This window comes from Trachypithecus francoisi, unplaced genomic scaffold (assembly GCF_009764315.1).
Source record: "Trachypithecus francoisi isolate TF-2019V2 unplaced genomic scaffold, Tfra_2.0 Contig01558, whole genome shotgun sequence".
NCBI lineage: Eukaryota > Metazoa > Chordata > Mammalia > Primates > Cercopithecidae > Trachypithecus > Trachypithecus francoisi.
Window position 1 is genome coordinate 6,646,429 of NW_022681440.1, and position 22,930 is coordinate 6,669,358.

Sequence of the window (22,930 nt, forward strand, 5' to 3'; positions counted from 1 at the left end):
CTTGTATGCGTTATGAACCAGTGGCCATAGCCCAGCTCGCTGTCTGTCACCTCAAGTCATAATCCTTTTATTTTTGTGGTGAGAACATTTAAGATCTACTCTTAGCAAATCTGAAGTGAAGGATGTATAATTATTAACTGCAGTCATCATGCTGTGTAGACAACCTCCAGAGTGGACTCCTCCTGCACTACAGAAACCTTTCACCCTCTGTCCAACATCCCCCAACCTTCCAGCTTTATATTTCTATGACTTCAAGTTTACAAACCATTTCTCCCCATCACACACCAGAGTAAATGCAACGCATCTGCCCTCAGAAGACACACGTGTGTGCACGCGCCAGCTGAGGAAGGGTGGCTGTCCCTGGCCCCGAGAAGTGGGCTCAATCAGTTCAAAAATTAACCTCTGCTCTGAGGTTGACCTGAGAAAGCTGTGGATTGAGCTCATACTGTTTCAGACTTTTCAGGCCTCAGTTGTATCTAAATGATTCCCTTCATTCTCACTAAAAGCACCTCTTCCTGACAGTGGGGTTCTGGCTGTTTGTTTGGGCAGGACAGAGACTACCTGGTCCCGCCTCGGTTCCTGACCTCAGTCTGCTCACCCGTGAGCTTCTGATTCGTATTTTTCTTTTGTTCCCAATAGGTTGATATATGTACTTGGCCACAGGGAGAGCTGGCTTCCTTCTGATGTGTCATGCCCTTCTATAATCCTGCTGCATACAAAGCACAGTGACCATCTATTTTTGGCTAGAATGAGCTAATTCCATGAGTTTGGTTCTTGAAATTGCCTGACCTCTGTGGACAGTGGAGTGTAGGGAGAGGTGACTGGGGCACCCGTGCCTTGACACCCCATTTTCTTCTCCTGCTCCCCTATAATGCCCTCGCGATGGAAGCAACTTCCTAGGACTTCAGAATGGAAACTGCTGCAGGGCGCTTCTCGTGCATCCCAGTGGGCAGCACGAGGATGGACCGCCAGTGATGCACTCCAGCCTTCACCTCATCAAGCACACTATGCATCTGCCAGACACGAGCGGGGCCTCAACACTGCTTGACAGTTTGTGAAGTGCTCTAACATTCTGGACATAATCATGAAGCTTTCATGGACTGCACCACTGCACCCTGTTGTAGGCTATGGAGCTGCACAGTGCAAGAGATATCACTTCCCCAGGAGCCAGCATGGTGCCCGCAGGCTCTCAGCAAACTTCTTTGTTCATTACTGATGAGTCTGACACATTTGATTCAAGTCTTAGCCCATCCTTCCATCTTTATTATCTAGCATATGGCAGAGAGCACATAGAAAAGAGAAAATGGCCAGGCTGGGTGGCTCACACCTATAATCCCAGCAACCCAGGAGGCTGAGGTGGGAGGATCACCTGAGCCCAGGAGTTAAAGCCTGTAGTGAGCTATGACTGAACCACTGCCCTCCAGCCTGGGCGACAGAACAAGACCCTATCTCAAAAACAAAAACAAAACAAAACAAAACTATAACGTGCATGTAAATTAACCCCCAACTAAAAGTCTAACACTCTCACAAGAATTATGTCTTCCAGGTGCTTCATTCTAATTCCTATTGAGAAAAATTTCTGTAGCAGACAGGAGTTTACAAATATTCTGCTGCTAAAATTACAAAGTTTAAAGGGAGTATGAAGTGGTGGTATGAAGGTAGTACAAAGAAAAAAATCCTGGATTAGTAGAGTTATAGAGTCTGGTGTGACAACTCGGCATTTGGGATTTCTGGCAGAGTCTGGTTTTACAGCCCTGTTAATGGCTATAACAAGAGGGTGTAGCAGAAATGCCAGCACTTCTCATCCAAACGAAATCTCGAAATGTGACAAGGCACAAAAGTCTTGCTGAACATGTCAGAAATCCTGCTGCGTTTTTTGCCACACCTCCTCCACTGATTAGCTACATGCTCTCTGCCATTATGAAATCTCTCACACCTACACCACAATGGAAGGAAGAAACGATGCTGCTGTCTGCTTCTCTTGCTTTAGGATAGTCTCAGCTATTACATGCGACTGTTAATGATTCCCATTTCTCTGTGGAAGCACTTCTGCTAACAGAAACTTGTGTTGCTATTATCATTCTATTTTACACAGAAAAAAACAAGAGATACAGATGAGTTGACGGGCTTGCCCAAGATCGGGGTCCAGCTTCGATCAGGGTCCAGCCTCGAGCCCAGTCTGCCTGGTCCCAAGTCCGTGTTCCCAACTGCTCTGCCCTTCTCCATGGGAGGCCCATCCCCTCACTACGTGGTGAGTAACTGAAGTCTCCCTCAATTCTTCTTTCCCTCGCACCCACTTCAAAGTCACCAGTCTAGTCTTTTGCTAAAGTATCCCCAAGTTCATCCTTCCCATTTAACTGTCATTCCTCATGAATGCAATGAGGGTTTGCTTCCCTCCAACCTGGCTGGTCCCTGCCTGGCACTGAAGGGGTACCTCTAAACATGGACCTTTCAATGACCCTTGGCAGAGAGCAGCAAACACTCTGCAATGCCCATAAAGGCGTGAATCTGATCCTAATACCCTGCACCTTCTTCCAAGCAGTACACACATTTGGCATACCACACTCTTATCAGCGCCTAGATGCGGAAGTTCCCATACATTCTCACAGGAGTCAACTCTGCAACTTCTGGGAATTTTGTTAGCCAGTTTACTTTTCGTTGGTGGCTTGAAGTCAGTCATAGTGGAAAAGTGACTAATGCTACAAATCAAACCTCTTGCCCCTGGAGAGCCAGTTGTTAAGCACTGACCAACAGGCCACCACCTGGACACTTTCCCCTCATTCTTGTTTTTTTTTTTTTTTTTTTTTGAGATGGAGTCTCGCTCTGTCGCCCAGGCTGGAGTGCAGTGGTGTGATCTCCATTCACTGCAACCTCCGCCTTCTGGGTTCAAGCGATTCTCCTGCCTCAGCCTCCCAAGTAGCTCGGACTACAGGTGCCCGCCACTATGCCTGGCTAATTTTTTGTATTTTTAGTAGAGACGGGGTTTCACTGTGTTAGCCAGGATGGTCTCTTATCTCCTGACCTTGTGATCCGCCCGCCTTGGCCTCCCAAGGTTCTGGGACTACTGGTGTGAGCCACTGTACCTGGCCCATTCTTCAAGCTCTACCTAAAACATCACATCACTAGTGAACCAATGTAATGTCAACAGCCCTGTGTGCATATCTGTTATAACTCACCGAGTTCTGTGACTCATCATGGGCTCACCTCCCTGGGCCCTCGGACAACCCACGCTAAAGGCCACGCCTGCTGATCCATGTGTCCCACCTCCGATGGGCCTAGCAAGCACATGGGGGCATCCAGGAAGTGCTGACTGGGTGAGGAAGCATGTGAACACATACCTGTGTGTCCACTCTGACTGAGTCACAGAGATGTGCACATGAAAGCACTTCCAATTCATCAGCACTGCCATATCTTCAAATGCAGCTTAAACGCAAAGTATATTTGTTTTTCAAGAAAAAAATTTCTGATGTTCTTAGGAGCTTTTCAACATAATATATACTACATTTCTGCTTACTTTTGGGACTATGAGAATTTAGATTTAAGGGGCGTCGAGGTATTTCTTTTTTGAGACGGAGTTTCACTCTCGTTGCCCATGCTGGAGTGCAATGGCACGATCTCAGCTCACTGCAACCTCCACCTCCCAGGTTCAAGCAATTCTCCTGCCCCAGCCTCCTGAGTAGCTGGGACTACAGGTGCCTGCCACCACACCCGGCTACTTTTTGTATTTTTAGTAAAGACAGGGTTTCACCACGTTAGCTAGGCTGCTCTCCAACTCCTGACCTTAGGCAATCCACCCGCCTTGGCCTCCCAGAGTGGCTGGGATTACAGGTGTGAGCCACTGCGCCTGGCCAGAGGTGTCAAGGTGTTTCTTGTTGGGATAATCTAGAAGACAAAGACGACTGTCAGCTCACTGGAGAAAGCTGGTCCCTGTATCCTGTGAGGCTGACATGGCGGAACTTCAGGCGGTGTGCTTGGACTTCCATTGTCAGGGATCCGGGAAGGCTCTCAGCTGCTCTGTTCTAACCCCATCTGCTCGAGTCACCTCAAAATTCACATGAGTAAGTGTGAGGTAGCAATTCAGCATCAGCCGGCAGGTCAGGAGACCAGATCTTTACCTTAAGCAGCCTCAGACCAATTTGGCTGACTGAGTCTGGCATCCACAAATGCAGCTCAGTTAACTGAGTTGGTAAAGTGCTCTTTCCACTGGTTTCAAGTAACATTCTCAGAGAGGTAAAACTCCTCTGGCCAACTCCTACAAAGGAACCTGACCCTCCTCGAGGCTGGAAGCAGGGCACAGGGTCCAGAAGCCAAGATCCTCACAGAGGCACATGCCAAGCTTCCTGCTTCAGAGAGCACTCAGGGACTGAGGTGAAGAGATGCCAGGCAGCATGCAACCATTAATGAGACAAAAGAAACCAGTTCAAGGTCTTTGATGATAAGACTTGAGCGGACATGACGAAAACTGGCACCTTTGTGTTATCATTGCTTTCTTGTTCCTCAAAGATTAATCATTAATTTCATTCTTGTGCCTTATTTTTCCCACTTGATCAAAATGGCACTATGGTAACACCTATCCTTCTGTGCTGAGGCAGAGAGGTATTGCCATGTGAGTGTGCTCTGCCTACCAGGGCTGTGGGAACCATCCCAGGCCAAAAGCAGAGTGTCTTCCTTCACTGGCTATGGGTAGCCCTGAGTGGGTCAAGCTGGGGCCACATGCACTTCTGTTATCCCTCAGCCCATGCCTCTTCCCAGGTAGTATGAACAGAAGGAAGATCCAGAAGGAAGCTCAGCATACAGCTGTGCCTTCCTGCTCTGTCTCGGCCCACCCAGTCAAAGACGCAAGCTTCTCCCTTGCTTTCTCCTTTCTCTCCTCTTGGTGAGGTGTGGCCCAATCCTTGGAGCTTTGTTGTTGTCTCCACTGGTCCACATCTCCCCACTGGCTCCACATCTCTCTCCAAAGAATGGAGAGCCACTAATCCCACCTGGAACTTCCCAGCCAGACCAGAAAGGCTGCTTCCTGGCCTTTCCCAAACACCCCCTTCCTTGGGATCCTGACCATGAAAACCCACCATGGACAAGGACACACCCTATTCTCTCCCCGAGAAGGTCACCTGCTGGACATCACTACCATGGATCCATCTCATCAGGAGAAAGGGGACTTTGGCCATGTGGCCTGGCCACTCATGTCAGGACTTCTACAGCAAACCCGTGCCATGCATGTCTTACAGATGGACTTTTAGTACAACTCACCTATGCATGGGGAACGCAGTAAAAGAGGCAGTGAAGAGCCAGCCTGTGCAAAGCTCTGAACGACTATAGGGTCACACCAAGACAACTGAACAGAGTCCAACGTTTATAACAAACTTGCTTAACTCTTACCCACGCTGAATGTTACATTATTAATGATAATTTCAGACTCAAAACGAGGCAATCATCACTCTTTTTTAAGTCCCATATTCAGATGGCAAATAAACAGCCAAAAGTTAAGGCATTTGAAGGGCACTTGAAAACCATTCCTTTATGTGGAACCTGGGGTGCTATGATAAAAGGTTACCTATGACCCTCCCAGTACAATCTGCAGAATCATTTATACCACTAAGGCTACATAAGTCACACCACTAAGATATATCTTCAGTTTATTCTTTTTCTTATTAGTACTAGAGTTAAATAAAACACTATGTAAATACCTGAGGCACTGGTGTGAACATTTTTCTTGCTGAAACTAGTTACCAGAATTAAGAAAAAATATCAAACACAACTGACGTGATTTGCACCAACTTCTTTTGGCCTTGTTCATTGTTGCCAAGAACTATAAACACATCCCCAAAAAAGACAGTAAGGAAGAAGACAAAAAATTACTAACTCGGGAGAAGCAACAACTAAATAAATAGAGAATTACTGGCAATACAATTTAGCCTTAATTTACTGAATGTTATTCTAATAACTGAAATATTCAATTTCCCATGAAGGTAAATTTGTTTATATCTAATCACCCACAGGATCAGCCTGGTTTAATGACTGCTATTCCCACTGCCTTTCCAATAGCAATTATAAGCCATTAGGGGTCTTTGGTCCTTTTCTGTTTTAAAACAATTTAATGAATACTTAGGAAAGCATTAGAAAATCTTTCAAAAAGCTATAGCAGTCTTTCATGTATGCTTAGAAAAGATAACAACTTTCGTAATACAAAAACAGAGTGTAGTAACTCTTATGCCGAGATATTTATACCTTAGTCATCTGAAGATCCTGTAGCTGCTGTTGCCAGGCGAGAATAGTTTCTAATCGGCAAATCCAAATGTTGATGTTTCCCACTAATACAGACTTCCCTACTCCTCTAATCAGAATGCAGAGGGTAGAGCTTAGGTCTTGCAGAAGATCTTTGATTAAGCGAGGATTGTGGTGGTCATCAAGAACTGGAATACATAAAAATAAAACTATGGATTGACACAGTTAAGCAACACTTTCAAAAACAATCTGGTTTCACAACCCAAATGTCCACTGATAGATGAACAAACAGTGTGTGATCTATACATGAATAGAATATTATTCAGTCTAAAACAGGAGGGAAATTCTGACACATAGTCAGCATGGATGAACCCTGAAGACATTACGCAAAGTGAAATAAGCTAGTTACAAAAGGACAAATATATAACTCCACTTATATGAGGCACCTAGAGTAGTCAAATTCATAGAGACAGAAAGTAGAATGATAATTACCAGGGGCTGGCAGGGAGGAGGAATGGCACTCAGTGTTTAAGGAGACAAGAGTTTCAGTTTGGGACAATGAAGAGGTTCTGGAGATGAATGGTGGTGATGGGTGCACAGTAATATACATGTACTTAACGCCAATGAACTGGATGCTTAAAAACTGCTAAAATGGTAAATTTTATGTTATGTGTATTTTAGCACAATAAAAAAGATGTAATTTCACTGCAACCGAAAAGTGACATCATTTTTGAGATATCACAAATATGACATTTTTTAAAACTTTAAAATTTTATCTGATAAATTTTCAGTTGGGTCTACAATTTTGCCTTTAAAATGGTTAGTTTATACTTTCTTTTGTACTTATCATAAAGTGGCTACTTTGAAGTGGCTTAAATATAGAGTCATATATTCCTATGTATGTATAAAGTCATGGTGTAAAATTTAAAGTTCCACTTACTAACAGCCAGTAACTTACCAAGGCAAGCTAATTAAAAAGAAAATTACTGGCTTATCTGATGCCTAAGTGAGTAAGTCACAATCCTGCTAATTTTGGAAGCATACATCTAAAATGAACTATGATTAGCTAAAACCATGAAAAGGTAAAACAGCTTTTTTAAGTTCTGGGATTAGTTATTTTTCCTAGTATATCGCTTTGTATGCAAAAGCAACTTTAAAAAAGTAAACAGCAGTAACAGAACACTGGGAACTAGAGGGATGACCTGTATTTCTGATGTTATCACATTATTTACATGACTGTTTTTGACAGCATGTGTACTAGGTAAAGATCAAAGAAAAATCCCATCTCGTTGCACCAAATTTCCTTTTTTTTTTTTTTTTGAGACAGAGTCTTGCTCTGTGCCCCAGGCTGGAGTGAGTGGCGCGATCTCGGCTCACTGCAAGCTCCGTCCCCCCGGGTTCACGCCATTCTCCTGCCTCAGCCTCCTGAGTAACTGGGACTATAGGTGCCCGCCACCACGCCCGGCTAATTTTCTTGTATTTTTAGTAGAGACGGGGTTTCACCGTGTTAGCCAGGATGGTCTCGATCTCCTGACCTCGTGATCCGCCCGCCTCGGCCTCCCAAAGTACTGGGATTACAGGCTTGAGCCACCGTGCCCGGCCTGCACCAAATTTCTAATTAAGATTTAGAGTATTAAAAATACAGTGATCATCTTACCCTTTTGAACGATTTTATCCAAAATGTTGAAGTAATTCTTTTGTGCCACACCACTCAATGAAGTTAACTGGGATTTTGCAATTAGCTGCAATAGCTTAAAGGAAAGACAAAAAAAAGCTGAGCAATATATAAATCTATTTAATATGGAATTATAAACCACAGCGATATAACACACGTGCATGGAGATTTCTAACATGCCATCCTAAATTAAGCCACTGTATCAGAGTCCGGGTACAGGAAACAGTCACTACCCGTGCAAACCTGAAGAGACCTTCATACAAGGGAGCTGAGGCAGCCGCGGCCTGCAACTCTGTCTTCTAGTCTTGCAGGCATTCATTTACTTAGTGGAAGCATATCTCCTCCCAGAGCCCAGGCTGCAAGAGTCTGAAATGGAGCTTTTAGCGTTCCAGTCTCTGTAGCACAAGGGCATACCAGAAAGAGGCTAGAATGAATGGTTGGGCACTAACAAATATTTTCACATCCTAAGCCCACACTCGCAGTTGTTTGCTGAACAGACAATCAGAAAATCAAACAGCCCTTCCATGTAGAAATTAAAAAGGAAAAACACCACCAAACTCATTATTAAATAGCATTTTGTATTTAAAAACTCATTATCAAATAGCAAATAAATTGCATTAAAATAAAATACTGTAGAATTTGTATTCTAGGAAGCCACAGTAACAAATCCCTGTGACAGGACCTGTGAAGCAGAGGTCTCCTGTGAGAATGACGACCAAAGCCCTCCTGGGACGCTCTGCTCTTCCAGCTGCCCCTACTCTGATGTGTATCATGGCAGGAAAAAGTGGGCTGCCACTTTCCTTTAATGCTTTTTGTCCCACTTTATTTTTTATTTTTGCCTAATATATCTTTTCATTCTTTTATTTTCAGCTTTTATAAATCACTGTTTTAGGTGTGCTTCTTACATACAACTTGGAGTTGGGTTTCACTCTTTGATCCAATCTGAAATCTTTTACCAGCCTTCAGGTTATGTGTATAAGGTTATGTGTTTACATGTATAGATACAACATGTTTGGTCTTAATTTTATGACATGTTTTTGTAGCTTTTTTTGAAAAAGTGTTCGTTCTCTCTGTAGTTCTTCTGAAACTTAGAAATGTTGGCACTACTTTGTCCTAGGGGTTACTTTTGGAATTTTAACTCTACGTAATTCCCTCTCCTGTGGAATCCTCATATAACACGTCTTAGCGTTGTTAGTTTCCTGTTCCACACTGTGATAAAACTGCCATTCATCTTGCTCCTTCCTTCCATCCCTCTCCTGTACAACTTGATTTTCGTGAAAGACATCTTAGTGCCTCCCTGTGATTACAGGTGAGATAGTCAACAAATCTCTAACCACTGACCTTTTCTCCTCTGCCTTCCACTCACTCTCTGCTCCACCACCCTCAGCCACACAGCTGATGCTGTGGAGATTCACTGACATCCAGTCTGATGGACATTGTTTCTCTAGCCAGAAATGCTCATGAAAACAGTAAGTATTCCCTGAGTTCTCACATGATCAATACTGTTTGTTTGCAGCCTGGCTACAAAAGACAGTTTGACTGGACATAAAATTCATGGGCCATCCTTTCTTCCTGCAGGATCCCATAAGCAAGGATGACTCCACTATCTGAAGAATTTGGAGAAATTTGAAGCCACCTTGATCTTTTCCCTTGGTAAGAGATGACACGTTGTTTACCCATTGGTAGGTTCTTGCCTCATCTTCAGAGTTTAATAATTCCTGTAGGATCTGGCACACTCATGACCTGTTCTCAACCTTCCCCAGCATAAAATTTGCCCTCCCACAATGTACGCTTCCATCTATTTTTACCTGAGCAGAATTTTCCTGAACATTATCCTTAAATATTTGTTCTGTCCTTTTGTTTTGTTTTCCTGTTTGAAGATTCCAATGATAAATATGCTGGAACCCCTTTCCCTGTTCTTTACAGCTGTAATTTTCTTTCTAGTTCCTTTTAAACTCATGATTATGGTTTCATTCTTATTAATTTTCTCATTCGTACTATTTCCATCACCTTTTTTTGTGTTTCCCAAAACATCTGTTTTCTCCTGGGCCCTTCCAATCCCACCTTTGCCTCTGTGGTGGTTCTCCCGGCAGATGCCATCTTCCTTCTGCCAACTTGGCTTTGTCTCCTGCTGTCTCACTTGGTTATACAGGTTGAGCATCCCTAATTCCAAAATCCAGAATCCTCCAAACTCTGGAACTTTCTGAGCACTGACAAGTGGAAAATTCCATACTTGACCTCAGGTGAGGGCTGCACAATATTAAAAATACTATATAAAATTACCTTCAGGTTATGTATATAAGGTGTATGTGAAACATACATGAATTCCAAATTTAGACTTGTATCCCAGCCCCAAGATATCTCATAATGTATATGTAAATATTCCAAAATCTGAAAAAATCCAAAATCTAAACCACTTCCAGTTCTAAGCATTTGGGATAAGGGATACTCAACCTCATTAAAATCTCTTTTCTGTTTTGTGGCATTCCTGCACTGGGATCTTCTGCTACAGAACTGCTTCGTGAGTTTCCTGGTTTTTTTTTCATTCATGATGAACTGTCTGGTCATGATTCCATCCTGCTTCACAGACACATTTCCCACAATTTCCTTAGAGAATATCCATGCAGTGACATCACCTTCTTCTCTAACAGGCATTTCAGAGTGAGGTGGAACTTCCAAGGTGCCTGTTTTGCAGAGGCCCTCAGGGTAGGCGGAACGGCAGCTTTCAGCCTTCCCAGTTCCAGCGCTCTGACCCCCAGCTGCTACCTGCATGTATGTGAATCCCTGGGTGACCCCCCAGCCCATATCTCTGAGTAAAACTGGATCCGGGAAGCCCTTTGCTGTCAGTGGTCCTGCCTGAAACTTCTGCACTCTGCAAGCTGGAGTTGAACATCTGCGACTTAGGCTCTCAGTGCACAGGGCATGTGGGGCTCATCTTCTAGACCGGGCCCTGACAAGTGCTTTTGTTAGCCTGAGCCCTTCTGCTCAGTTCTGCCTATACGATTGCTGCCCAAGCTTAGCTACTTTTGGTAAGCTTCATGCACATTTTAGAGTCTGTGAATTGCATCTGCCTCGTTTCTCTGAAAACGGAGTTTTTCATCCCTTCCTTCCAACTCTTCCAGCCTTTCTTGATTTCCAGAATGAGCAATCACTAAGTCATATACTCAGTCCCAAATAACATTATAAATGTGACAATTACATGATAATCTTTGGGGGGAAAACATTCTGTGATTTCTAACATATTTACATAAAAATATCTTACACTAAAATACACCAGTTGAGGGCACTGGCCAGAGATAAGATCAGGTTACGCCAAGTAAAGCTGAGAAGACCATTGTTAAAGTTTCAATCCTGTTCCTTTATCTTTTCAAATTAACTGAATATTGTTATTGAATTTCTTCCTTGTTTTAATGTTGAATAGCACCCCTTTTCCCTGCCTCACTTTAGAATCAATTTAGAGACAAAGGATTCAGGCCAACTGAGGTTATCAGCATTATTATCTGCATTATTGCTAATAATAGCTGGACTGGCGGATGCGATTCAGATTCACACAGCAATGGACTTCCTAATCTGAATCCTAGACTGAGATGATGCCAGCAAGCCCTAAGCATTGCTTAATAACCAAAGCCTCCCCAGATAGGCTTCTTGCCCTACAACACTGAAGACATGAAAGAAACAGATGAAAATGTACAAGTATCTTTTATTCCTCAAAGGAAAAAAGAAGAGTTACACATGTCTGTTTCTCACCAATAAGAGGGGTCAGGGCAGAGGGAATCTGGGAGACAGTTCTACCACCACGGTTCCCAAAGCATCGTCTAGGGGCCTCTTAAGGGAGCCCAAGGTCTAAACTATTTCCACAGTTTCACTAAGATAGGATTTTCCTTTTCTACCCTCACATTCGTTAGTGTGCAGTAAAGTGCTCCAGAGGCCCCAAGATGCTACATTACAGAAGACTGAACTCAGGAGCAGAGATGAGGAATAATCCCCTCCATCACATCAGACACCAGGAGGGTGTGCCAAGGTGTGAGATAGTCCTCTGGTTTTTGGTTTTTTTTTTAAGACGGAGTTTCACTCTTGTCCCCTAGGCTGGAGTGCAATGGCGTGATCTCGGCTTACTGAACCTCTGCTTCCTGGGTTCAAGCGATTCTCCAGCCTCAGCTTCCCAAGTAGCTAGGATTACAGGTGCGTGCCACCATGCCTGGGTAATTTTCTGTATGCCTGGCTAAGTTCTGTATTTTCAGTAGAGACAGGTTTCACCATGTTGGCCGGGATGGTCTCAAACTCCTGATCTCAGATGATCCGACCACCTCGGCTTCCCAAAGGCTGGGATTACAGGTGTGAGCCACTGCACTCAGCCCAATCCTTACTTTTAAATAAATGCAGAAATATTTTAAAAATTATTTTAATTTCTAATGTGGCAAACATTAATAGATATAACTCACATGACCCAAATCTCTTTGGGGTCCTCAGTAATTTTAAAAAGTGAAAAGGACCCTGGAGACATTTGGTTTTGGACCTGCTGCTCCACTAGGGGAGGAAATACCAGGAACAGAGAACACATGTCCCCTGGGAGGTAAGCCTTCCCGACCACCCCTCTCCCATCATCGAAGTAAGTTTTCTACATTTCTCTAATATCATGTTTTAAAATTCCTTTTAAAAAGACTGAACTCATCAACAGAAGGCATGGGATTAGCCTTCTGATCCTTCAGAAGCACGGTCAGTTTAGACTAGTTACACACACAGGACTACAAAATGGACACCACCAGGCATACGTAAGCATAGAGGTAAGAAGGGCTGTGTTCATAGTTGAAAAGATTGCATTTCCGGTTAAAATGGTAATTAAGATAACACAGCAAAAGACATTTAACAAAGAAACCATCATCATTCACAAGCCTCTAATTAGCTATAAAGCAGAGTCTGTTGGGAATTTAATGAATATTTGTTAAAAACACAAATACTGTAGGAAGTTTTTTATAGTCATGGGTCGCTTAACAAGGGGGTTACAATCTGAGAAACACATTGTTGGTAATTTTGTCACTGTGTGAACATCACAGAGTGTATTACACAACACCTACACAGCTAGACCACAGACCTTAGACAACATGTTCATGCACTGAACAGCAATTGTAACATAATGGCAAGTATCTATGTATCTAAATCTATCTAACCACAGGAAAGGTACAGTAAAAATAGGAAATAATCTTATGTGGCCACCACACTACACGCGGTCGGTCACTGACCAAAACCCCGTTATGTGGTGCATGACTGCATATCTCCTCAAATCTGACAATTCTAAACAAGTAAAGATGTGGAAGAATTAGATAAACAGAAAGAAAGCACACCCTTCAAATAGAGAATCTGTATTTTTCTCACACATCAATAGAATCTTTATAAAAATCAATTACAAAGAAGTCCACAAAGGAAAACTTAATCATTTCAAAGAATTAGAGATCTTAAAGGCCAAGCTCTCTGGTGATAATATAATAAAACTAGAATTCGATAAAGTTAAATAAAATCACAGCTATTTGAAATTCAAGGTCCATTCCTGAACACTCTTGGATCTGGGAGCAAACTGGCACCGCATGTGTGCCTGTGATCCTGAAGGGCCTCATGTACATGGGGAAGGGAAGAGAAACAATGTCCACGACCTCTATTTTTAAAGTCAGCCTTACTACAGAACACAGAAAGTATTCTTCACTGGGCAGACCAAATCAACTTTGCTCAGTCTTCACCTTTGGGTTCCTTTAGATTTATATTTAACTGTAAGCATTTACTGAGTGATTATTATAAAGGCACCATCTGAAGTAGCTGATGCCCTTCTGATGCCGGTAATGCCCCTGTGAGGTAGGTCTTACTATTATCCCCGCTCTACAGATGAGAAAACTGAGGCAGGGAGAGAAGAAGCTGGCCCTAAGGCCACATCACTGAGGAGGGAGAGGCCAGACCTGGAGAGCAGGGGGATCCCACAATCCGTGCTTGTGCCTTCCTGCTCTGCTGCTTCCCATCTAGTGTGTGTGCCAGACAGAATTAATAACCTGGAACAGCCCTCAGTGATCTCAACTTTGATTATCTAATTTTAAAAAGACTTCTTAAGTTTATTGTCTTTTACAAAAAAGGGATGTAATCTAGCGAGCCAATGCAGAACCATGCAGACTTTGTAGTTTTCATCAATTCTCTGGAAGCTCCAGCCACTTTCCTCCAGTCCTTTAGCAATGTGTGGACTGCCTGCCTGCCCCTGCCCCGAGGAAAGGAAGCACCACACCACAACCTCATGCCGGCTGGATTGAAACATGTCCTCCACTTCAGGCTTAGGAACCAGCGCCCCTCCTACAACTCACACGTTGCTCAAGCAGTGGTCTGTGAGAGGTGATTCTATTTTGGGGGTTGTCCCTTTTCTCTGCTTTCTTGGGAACCATTTTGACTTTCTGTCAAATGTTCACTGACTTCTAGCACTGGCAGAAAGACTGCTTCTTCATCTGAAACTGAACTGTTACACAACATATAATTTTATTTTGGTAAAAGCATTCTTAGTTGCTGCGTTTAGTCATACTCTACAAATTATCTTGTTGATAGGATAAATATGGTGAGAATTAAAGAAAAACGAAGATGGCAGTGGATACTTACAGAGTACTATTAATACCAGCATTTCAAGCTGCCAATATAATTTGGATATTTGCCTGGAGAACAAGCTCTTTTTGGCATGCCATCTAATGAGGAGCCTTATATTCCCAGTGTGCTCAAACTGCCTGACACCACCTATCCACCATCGTCAGCAATTTATGTTCAATTTTTCTTAAAAACATCAGAGCTACAAGGTCAAATTTAATTCAACTGAGGTCAGACTCTCGGACGAGCCGAGCAGCACTTCCTTCAATGGAAATGGACATTTCTGAATGGTGACAACACCGTCATTTCTTGGACTTCCTTTAACAAATCTGTTCTTAGGAGCATTAACATACTTTGTTAATACACTTTAATCTGGCATTTTTAAGGGGGCAATTATAGGAGGTACCTGGAATTAAATAGCCTACAACCAATTCTTGAATCAACAATTAGGAAAATTGAAAAATATATATGTAAACATATCTTTTTCTGTGTAAGTCAAGTCCTGCTAACTTAGGAAATTAGAGGGCATCTTTGTGTAGAATCTTTTTATAAAGTGGAAATAGGCCGGGCGCAGTGGCTCACGCCTGTAATCCCAGCACATTGGGAGGCTGAGGCAGCCAGATCACCTGAGGTCAGGAGTTCGAGACCAGCCTGACCCATATGGCAAAACCCCCTCTCTACTAAAAATACAAAAATTAACCGGGCGTGGTGGCAACTGCCTGAAATCCCAGCTACTCGGGAAGCTGAGGCAGGGGAATCTCTTGAACCCGGGGGTCGGAGGTTGCAGTAAGCCAAGATTACGCCACTGCACTCCAGCCTGGGCGACAAAGCAACTCTGTCTCAAAAAAATACAAAAAAAAAAAAAAAAAAGTGGAAATAACTTCCTCTGTTTCTGACTATGCAGTTTGTTTGAAGGAAGAAAACAGAAAAGCAACCTGTAGGTTCAGTACAACAATCAGCAAAAATGTAATTATCTTGGAGTATCTTAATAGTTCTTCAAGTAGAATTTACGGAGGAGTTTAACTGTGGTAAAAAAATAATTGGAGTAACTTAGAAAACATTTACGTATACAACAGTTGGTTTGTATGCTCAGTCATTCATTCATTTTAGGAATAACAAGTGCCTACTACTAGCCAGGTGCTTGGGATATAGCAGGGCCTACTGAATAAATTATTATACAACAATAAATCAGCATTGGATTGTGTCACTTACAACAACACTCACCAGAGCAAACAAAAGCCTGATTGGCAACACGATCTGAAATTTTAAAGACAGCCCTTTTTGACAGTTCCATCTAATTCACCAGGTCATTATTTTAAAATGTCATATGGGATTGCTGGGTCAAATGGTATTTCTGGTTCTAGATCCTTGAGGAATCATCACCACACTGTCCTCCACAACGGTTGAACTTACACTCCCACCAACAGTGTAAAAGTGTTCCTATTTCTCCACGGCCTCTCCAGCATCTGTTGTTTCCTGACTTTTTAATGATCGCCATTCTAACTTGTGTTGAGATGGTATCTCACTGTGGTTTTGATTTGCATTTCTCTAATGACCAGTGATGAGCATTTTTTCATATGCTTGTTGGCTGCATAAATTTCTTCTTTTGAGAAGTGTCCGTTCATATCCTTTACCCACTTTTGGATGGGATTGTTTTTTTCTTGTAAATTTGTTTAAGTTCTTTGTAGATTCTGGATATTAGCCCTTTGTCAGATGGACTATTGCAAAAACTTTCTCCCTTTCTGTACGTTGCCTCTTCACTCTGATGATAGTTTCTTTAGCTATGCAGAAGCTCTTTAGTTTAACTAGATCCCATTTGTCAATTCTGGCTTTTGTTGCCATTGCTTTTGGTATTTTAGTCATGAAGTCTTTGCCCATGCCTATGTCCTGAATGGTATTGCCTAGGTTTTCTTGTAGGGTTTTTGTGGTTTTAGGTCTTATGTTTAAGTCTTTAATCCATCTTGAGTTAATTTTTGTAAAAGGTGTAAGGAAGTGGTCCAGTTTCAGTTTTCTGCATATGGCTAGCCAGTTTTCCCAACACTATTTATTAAATAGCGAATCCTTTACCCACTGCTTGTTTTTGTCAGGATTGTGAAAGATTAGATGGTTGTAGATGTGTGGTGTTATTTCTGAGGCCTCTGTTCTGTTCAATTGATCTATATGTCTGTTTTTGGTAACAGTATCATGCTGTTTTGGTTACTGTAGCCTTGTAATATAGTCTGAAGTCAGGTAGCATGATGAAAAGATTATAAATCATTCTACTATAAAGACACACACACACATATGTTTACTGCGGCACTGTTCACAATAGCAAAGACTTGGAACCAACCCAAATGCCCATCGGTGATAGACTGGATAAAGAAAATGTGGCACATATACACCATGGAATACTATGCAGTCATAAAAAACAGATGAGTTCATGTCCTTTGCAAGGACATGGATGAAGCTGGAAACCATCATTCTCAGCAAACTAACACAAGAACAGAAAACCAAACACCACATGTTCTTATTCATAAGTGGCAGTTGAACAATGCCAACACATGGACACAGGGAGGGGAACATCACACACCAGGGCCTGTCGGGGGTTTGGGGACTAGAGGAGGGATAGCATTAAGAGAAATACCTAATGGAGATGACAGGTTGATGGGTGCAGCAAACCACCATGGCATGTGTATACCTGTAACAAACCTGCACATCCTGTACATGTATCCCAGAACTTAAAGTATAATTAAAAAAAAAAAAATTGGAAAAAAAAAAAAGTCATGACACATTTAAGAGAGTCACTTAATTTACATGAGAGGAAAATCAAAGTTTACAGACTTAGAAAACGACATCTTAATGAAAAAGCTCTTTACGGCTGTCAGGATGACTGCACTTTTGGTCTCTGTCCTTGATTCCATTGTGACCTTCAGCCCATCTCTCTGGGCCCCATTTTCTCATCTTTACCTCTTGGGTCATAAATGGATCTCCATGCAGCTGTCATCCCTCTGCCTACATCCTCCTCAAAAGAAAATAAAAATAGTGGCTAACACAGAGTACAGACTGTTCTAAGAGCTTCCTATGATGGAATAATCTAATCTTCATAACAGTGCTCTGACGTAGATGCTAAAATCTACTAGATACTATGGATGAGATAACGAAGTCATATGCTTGAGATCCCTGAGTAAATAAATAAGAAAGAGACAGAACTCCAACAGCGGCCATGTGGCTGCAGAGCCTCTCTCCCTCCCTGCCTCACCCTCAAGTCCACACCGGGGAGGGCAGAGGGTCACTCACTGAGCATCTTTCCCATGCGCTGCTGTGAGGCTGCTGCTATTAACTTGCTGCTATGGAGTAGTCATTAGTAGAAATTATGAAAAAAATTGAAAAAAAAATATTCATATAGCCAGAGATTCTAGCCTGAGATGTCTTTCCTTACTTGCTTATTATTATTTGTAAAAACAGGGTCTCCCTATGTTGCCCAGGCTGGCCTCCTGCCTCGGCCTTCCAAAGTGCTGGGATTGCAGGTATGAATCACTGCACCTGGCCACTTTTCCCCATTTAACAGATCCCTGGGATACTGGGAAGCAGAAGTCCATCTCCAGACATGAGGAGCAGGTGGGCTAAAGGAAACAGGACTGGGGAGTCTCAGAGGGGCAGAGCAACGCCCAGGGACACAGAAATTTTTGAATAAAGACAAGAGTGACCGACTCTTTGCCTACATCTAAAGCAAATGAAAACATAAAAATAAATGGTGGCAAGATACTAAACTAAAAATACTCTACCCCTGAAAGTATGTGACACTGGATGTACTATCTGACTGGTCCAGCCATAGGCAGAGAATGAAGTACTTCAGATAATTTACCAAATAACTAAAAGTAGATATATAAACTTTACGATTCTGAAAACGTTTTTCCTACAGATGTGTGTACTTTAGCAAACACAGCATATTTAACATTTTTATAAATTTCAGTTGCACACCGTGCAGCTTTCAGGAAGCTTTCATGCTGTGCACTGCCCTGCATGCACCTCCCAAGCCTGGGGCTGTTCGCGCCTGGCTGTCAGAAGCCACCTCCTGACTGCCAGGGGGGTGAGGGAGCAGGCTGTTCTTCTCAGTGCTATAAGCAAGCCCAGGACTCCAAGGGAATGACAACAAATGTGTAAAACCCACAGTCACATTAACCTACAGGCTCAGGACCCAGTTCTACTTCCTCCAGACAGCTTTTGGGTACTGGTCTCCCTCTCTGTGTTACAGCCGTCCTGGGTTTGCTGGGCACCTCCGAGTTCACGGAAGTGCGGCTCCTCACTGCAGCTGGGACACACTTACTCCACTTTGACAAAGGGGGTGTTATTTTCAGCAGTGGGTGAACAGCAGTGAACAAACCAAGCCCCTGCTCCTGGGCTCAACTGGGATGGGGATGCAGACAACTTAAACACGTGACCACTGGCACACCTGAGGGCCAGGGAAGTGCTGCTGATATCATGGGGGTGGCGAGGCCAAGGTCCCAGCCAGGTAGGCTTGCATTGGTATTGCAACAACCCTGTGATCGCTGGCACACAAGATTTCATGGTGGGAGTGTGAACAGAATTGGATTTCAAAGTTTCTTGAAAGGATTAGTTAGAAAATACAAGGTACGTTGATCTGCACACAGGAGGTGCTCAGCGATGCCAACACTGACGGGCTCCTCCTGCCTTGAGTGAAGAGCATCTGCCCCTGGACAGTGAACAAAAGCTGGGGCCATTTTATGCCTCCAACAACACACCTGGCTCAAACTCAACTTCAAAGATTAGAGTAAAAACGAAATTTCCATTCCAAACTACTTACCTTTATTTTGACAACTGAAACAATCTGTAATTGAACACTATATTCTATACTAGCTTTTATCCTAAGACTATGTAGTAATCATTGATTAGTCTCAGTTTAAAATTCGTAAGTTTAGATGGACAAAATGATTTTACATAAAACAAAATGTTAGTTGAAAGATACAGGCTGGGCATGGTGGCTCACACCTGTAATCCCAGCACTTTGGGAGGCTGAGGCAGGTGGATCACTTAAGGTCAGGAGTTTGAGACCAGCCTGGCCAACATGGTGAAACCCTATCTGTACTAAAAATACAAAAAAGAATTAGCCAGGCATCATGGTGCATGCCTGTAATCCCAGCTACTCAGGAGGCTGAGGCAGGAGAATCACTTGAACCCAGGAAGCAGAGATCATGCCACTGCATTCCACCCTGAGCAACAGAGTGAGACTCCACCTTAAAAAAAAAAAAAAAAAAAGATGCATATTAAGTTTTGCACACAAATTCTTAAGGGCAGATATTACTAAATGCCATTAGAAAAAAAGGAAACCTTTTATCAAGCATTTCAAAAAAATGCTTCTACATTTCTAGTTTATAGGTATTCTAATAATACTGAGTGACATTATGGACAACTTAGCCTAAATTATGGAAAATCATATTATTTAGAAGAACTGCAAGAGAATCCTCTCAGTTGTTGTAGTAAGTGTTGCTATAAACATTTAAAACAGCAAACAAATACCAAATACCTGCACAGCATGCATGATAAATGCACATGATAAAGTTAAAAAATAGTACACACTGAAAGAAAGCCAGCGGAAGAGGGTACTGGCATGGGCCAGGGAGGGCAAAAATTAGGATGGGGACATGGAGGACCTCAATCCAAGGCAACACACAGGCTCAGGCTTTCCCATAGTCACAAAGGTAACTTAGAGGTAACTTTGCTGGACTTGTGAAAGGTCTGGAGCGACTGCAGGAGAGGGAAGGTGGGATTCCCACAGAGCAGGAGCACAGATGAGCCAAGCAAGGCTCTGCTTGGAAGGCAGCAATCAACAGAGATGCACAGACCTGTGAGGCTGCTGGGACAGTCATGCAACAATGCAGCCCTTTTGCTTCCTAGGCTCACCAGTTCCCTCGCTCCACCTCTGAGAGGTGGTTTGGAGAAACACAGCCCTTCTCAAGACGGTTGCAAGGTAAGTTTAGTTGGTACATGAGTGCATAGCACATTTTAATTTTTATAGTTATGCATTTATTTTATATGTATTAGACAAATGACCGACAGAAAATTTACCATTTCACAGGTATTAGTGTTTAGGATGAGGCTAAAGTAGGTATTTCTGTTTAAAAAAGTAAATTTGAAGAAAAGCTACCCAGCAAATTATAGTAGTATGTGGTACACAGACAAAAAAAAATCATGCAGTCGTTCAAATGACTGAAACTGATAAAATACTGGCCCTGGTCTATGGACTCCTGCTCTGACAAAGCACAGAACACTCGCACCTTCTCCAGAGTCAGTGACCAAAGATGACAGAGCAGGGCACCCAGCACAGAAATCACCAGGAGCCAATGACTTCCTCCTGTGCCTCATCCTACTCTCTCACTCGCATCAAAAATTAAATCCTTTTATGTAGACAGATGGTCAAGAATTGCTACTATAAAGCAACTCAGTATGGTCTGAACTATCAGAGAGCTACATGGAGAGCTAGTTACTGCTAAACAGACCTCTCTGCTGATGTTTTTCCTGCCTACTTAAGTCTTGAAAATTTCCACAAGGCTGAGTCAAATCTGCGTTTCATCGTCTACAAGAAAGGTACCTATCGAGAACACCCTGCTGGCCAGCGTGTAAATATCTAAAGAAGGACTCAGAAAACACCGGGTAAGTCCAGCCTGCATGTGTTGGCTGGGCTTCAGTGAAGAATGGAGCACAACAGGAGTTGTAAGTAGTAGTTACATAAGAAGCCCTGGAAATTCTGCTCAGAACCAAACATAACAAATAAAATTATCTAAGACTTAGTTATTTAATTCCCTAAATTTTTTGTCCTCCCAGTAGCACTTTTAAATGCCTAAAAGCAATTAAAAGAAACATTCTCCAATGTCTCACAGAACCATTAGAAACACAAAATTAATAGCTTCATAAACTATAGCTTCTATTTTATCCATAGAATGAAGGTGCATAAATCACATAGTAATTAATCTTTAGACAAAAGCAAACAATAAATGGAATATATGGCTATGATCCTTTCTTTCTGAGTGTGGCCCAAGATAAAAGTTTCTTCCAAAAGGAGATCATTAATGCAATAAGGTTTTTGTGGAGATCTATTTTGTATGAAATTCCTGTTTTCTATTAGCTACTTCTTCCTCTGTGACGTAAGGCTCATTCTTTGTGAAAAATGTGAAGCAGAAAACATTTGCGAAATCATCAGGTAAAGATCCCATGACCGATCTATCACTGACACGGTACGTAGATGCATGGTGCAACCCCCAGGGGACCACTTTGTGGCATCCTCAGCAACCACAGAGCCACAGAGAGATGAGTGTTTGCTCCCACTGAGGTTCTGCAACCTCTGCCACCAACACTGGAGAAATCCTCCAATCTCACTGTTTTCTCCTGAACTTGTTCCCTTCTGTTTTTCGATTACACGCAGCAAACAGGCACACCTTCAAGCTGCCAAAAGCATCTTAAACATTGTACACTTACAATCTTCAAAATATAATTGTTCAAAAGAGTCATCAAAGTAGTTTTTGTTACAGAACACTTACTTTGACCACATAATTGAACCTTCGGATATCTTGAATTGCACTTGAGAAGTCTAACCGATTAAAGGCCTCTCCCAAGGTGCAATAGCCATGCCTCTGGAAGAGCAACATAGAAGTTAAAATTAGTCAATCAGCCAAAAACAACTGGCAGTTAATGTCAATTAATTGTGCAATTAAAAAAAAATTTGGCAAAGGACATTTGTTTTTATCCTGAAGACTGATTTTATTAGATTTAGATGAGAGAATAGTAAAATTATAGCAATGCTAATAATTTAAGCTGTTTATGTATAACTGAGACACCGTTAACTGACATTTTTTACCACCTGCTGAAGTAATGACAAAGAAAAATGTATATTAAATATCTTGCTGGTTTGCAGAACAGAAAACCAAACACTGCATGTTCTCACTCATAGGTGGGAATCGAACAATGAGAACACTTGGACACAGGAAGGGGAACATCACACACCGGGGCCTGTTGTGGGGTGCGGGGAGGGGGAAGGGATAGCATTAGGAGATATACCTAATGTAAATGATGAGTTAATGGGTGCAGCACACCAACATGGCACATGTATACATATGTAACAAACCTGCACGTTGTGCACATGTAACCTAGAACTTAAAGTATAATAGAAAATTTTTTTAAAAATCTTGCTGGTTTGTTTTGCTGGGGACAAACTGGGGTGTGGATGATGTTAAGGCTAAGATCACAAAAAAAAACTGTATTATTCTAGGCTACGCAACTAAAAATACATAAATCATGTGCTTAGCTGCATTGTAAGGATGTAGGTGTTATAAATATACAGTTGAAACACAGGATTTCTCTGCGGGGGAGGCATGCACTGCCCAGGTTGGAAGTATGCTCAACCACAAGGATCACAGCTGGGAGAGGCGC

At 42.5% G+C, this 22,930-nt stretch overlaps 1 protein-coding gene and 1 long non-coding RNA gene across 12 annotated transcripts in view; one reads left to right on the forward strand and one right to left on the reverse strand.

Moving 5' to 3' along the window:
• Positions 1 to 22,930, reverse strand: part of FBXO25 (F-box protein 25) — a 65,172-nt gene that overhangs the window by 12,559 nt on the left and 29,683 nt on the right. For all 11 annotated transcript variants that reach the window (XM_033177870.1, XM_033177922.1, XM_033177862.1 and 8 more), the window contains 3 exons: positions 22,042 to 22,134; positions 7,883 to 7,976; positions 6,229 to 6,413 (listed from right to left, as the gene is read on the reverse strand). In XM_033177870.1, the coding sequence (XP_033033761.1) occupies positions 6,229 to 6,413; positions 7,883 to 7,976; positions 22,042 to 22,134 (372 nt within the window). The remainder of the gene's footprint in view (positions 1 to 6,228; positions 6,414 to 7,882; positions 7,977 to 22,041; positions 22,135 to 22,930) is intronic.
• Positions 6 to 22,045, forward strand: LOC117063990. Its single transcript, XR_004429205.1, has 4 exons — positions 6 to 2,251; positions 9,479 to 9,553; positions 20,402 to 20,474; positions 20,583 to 22,045. It is a non-coding gene; the product is annotated as an uncharacterized LOC117063990 (long non-coding RNA).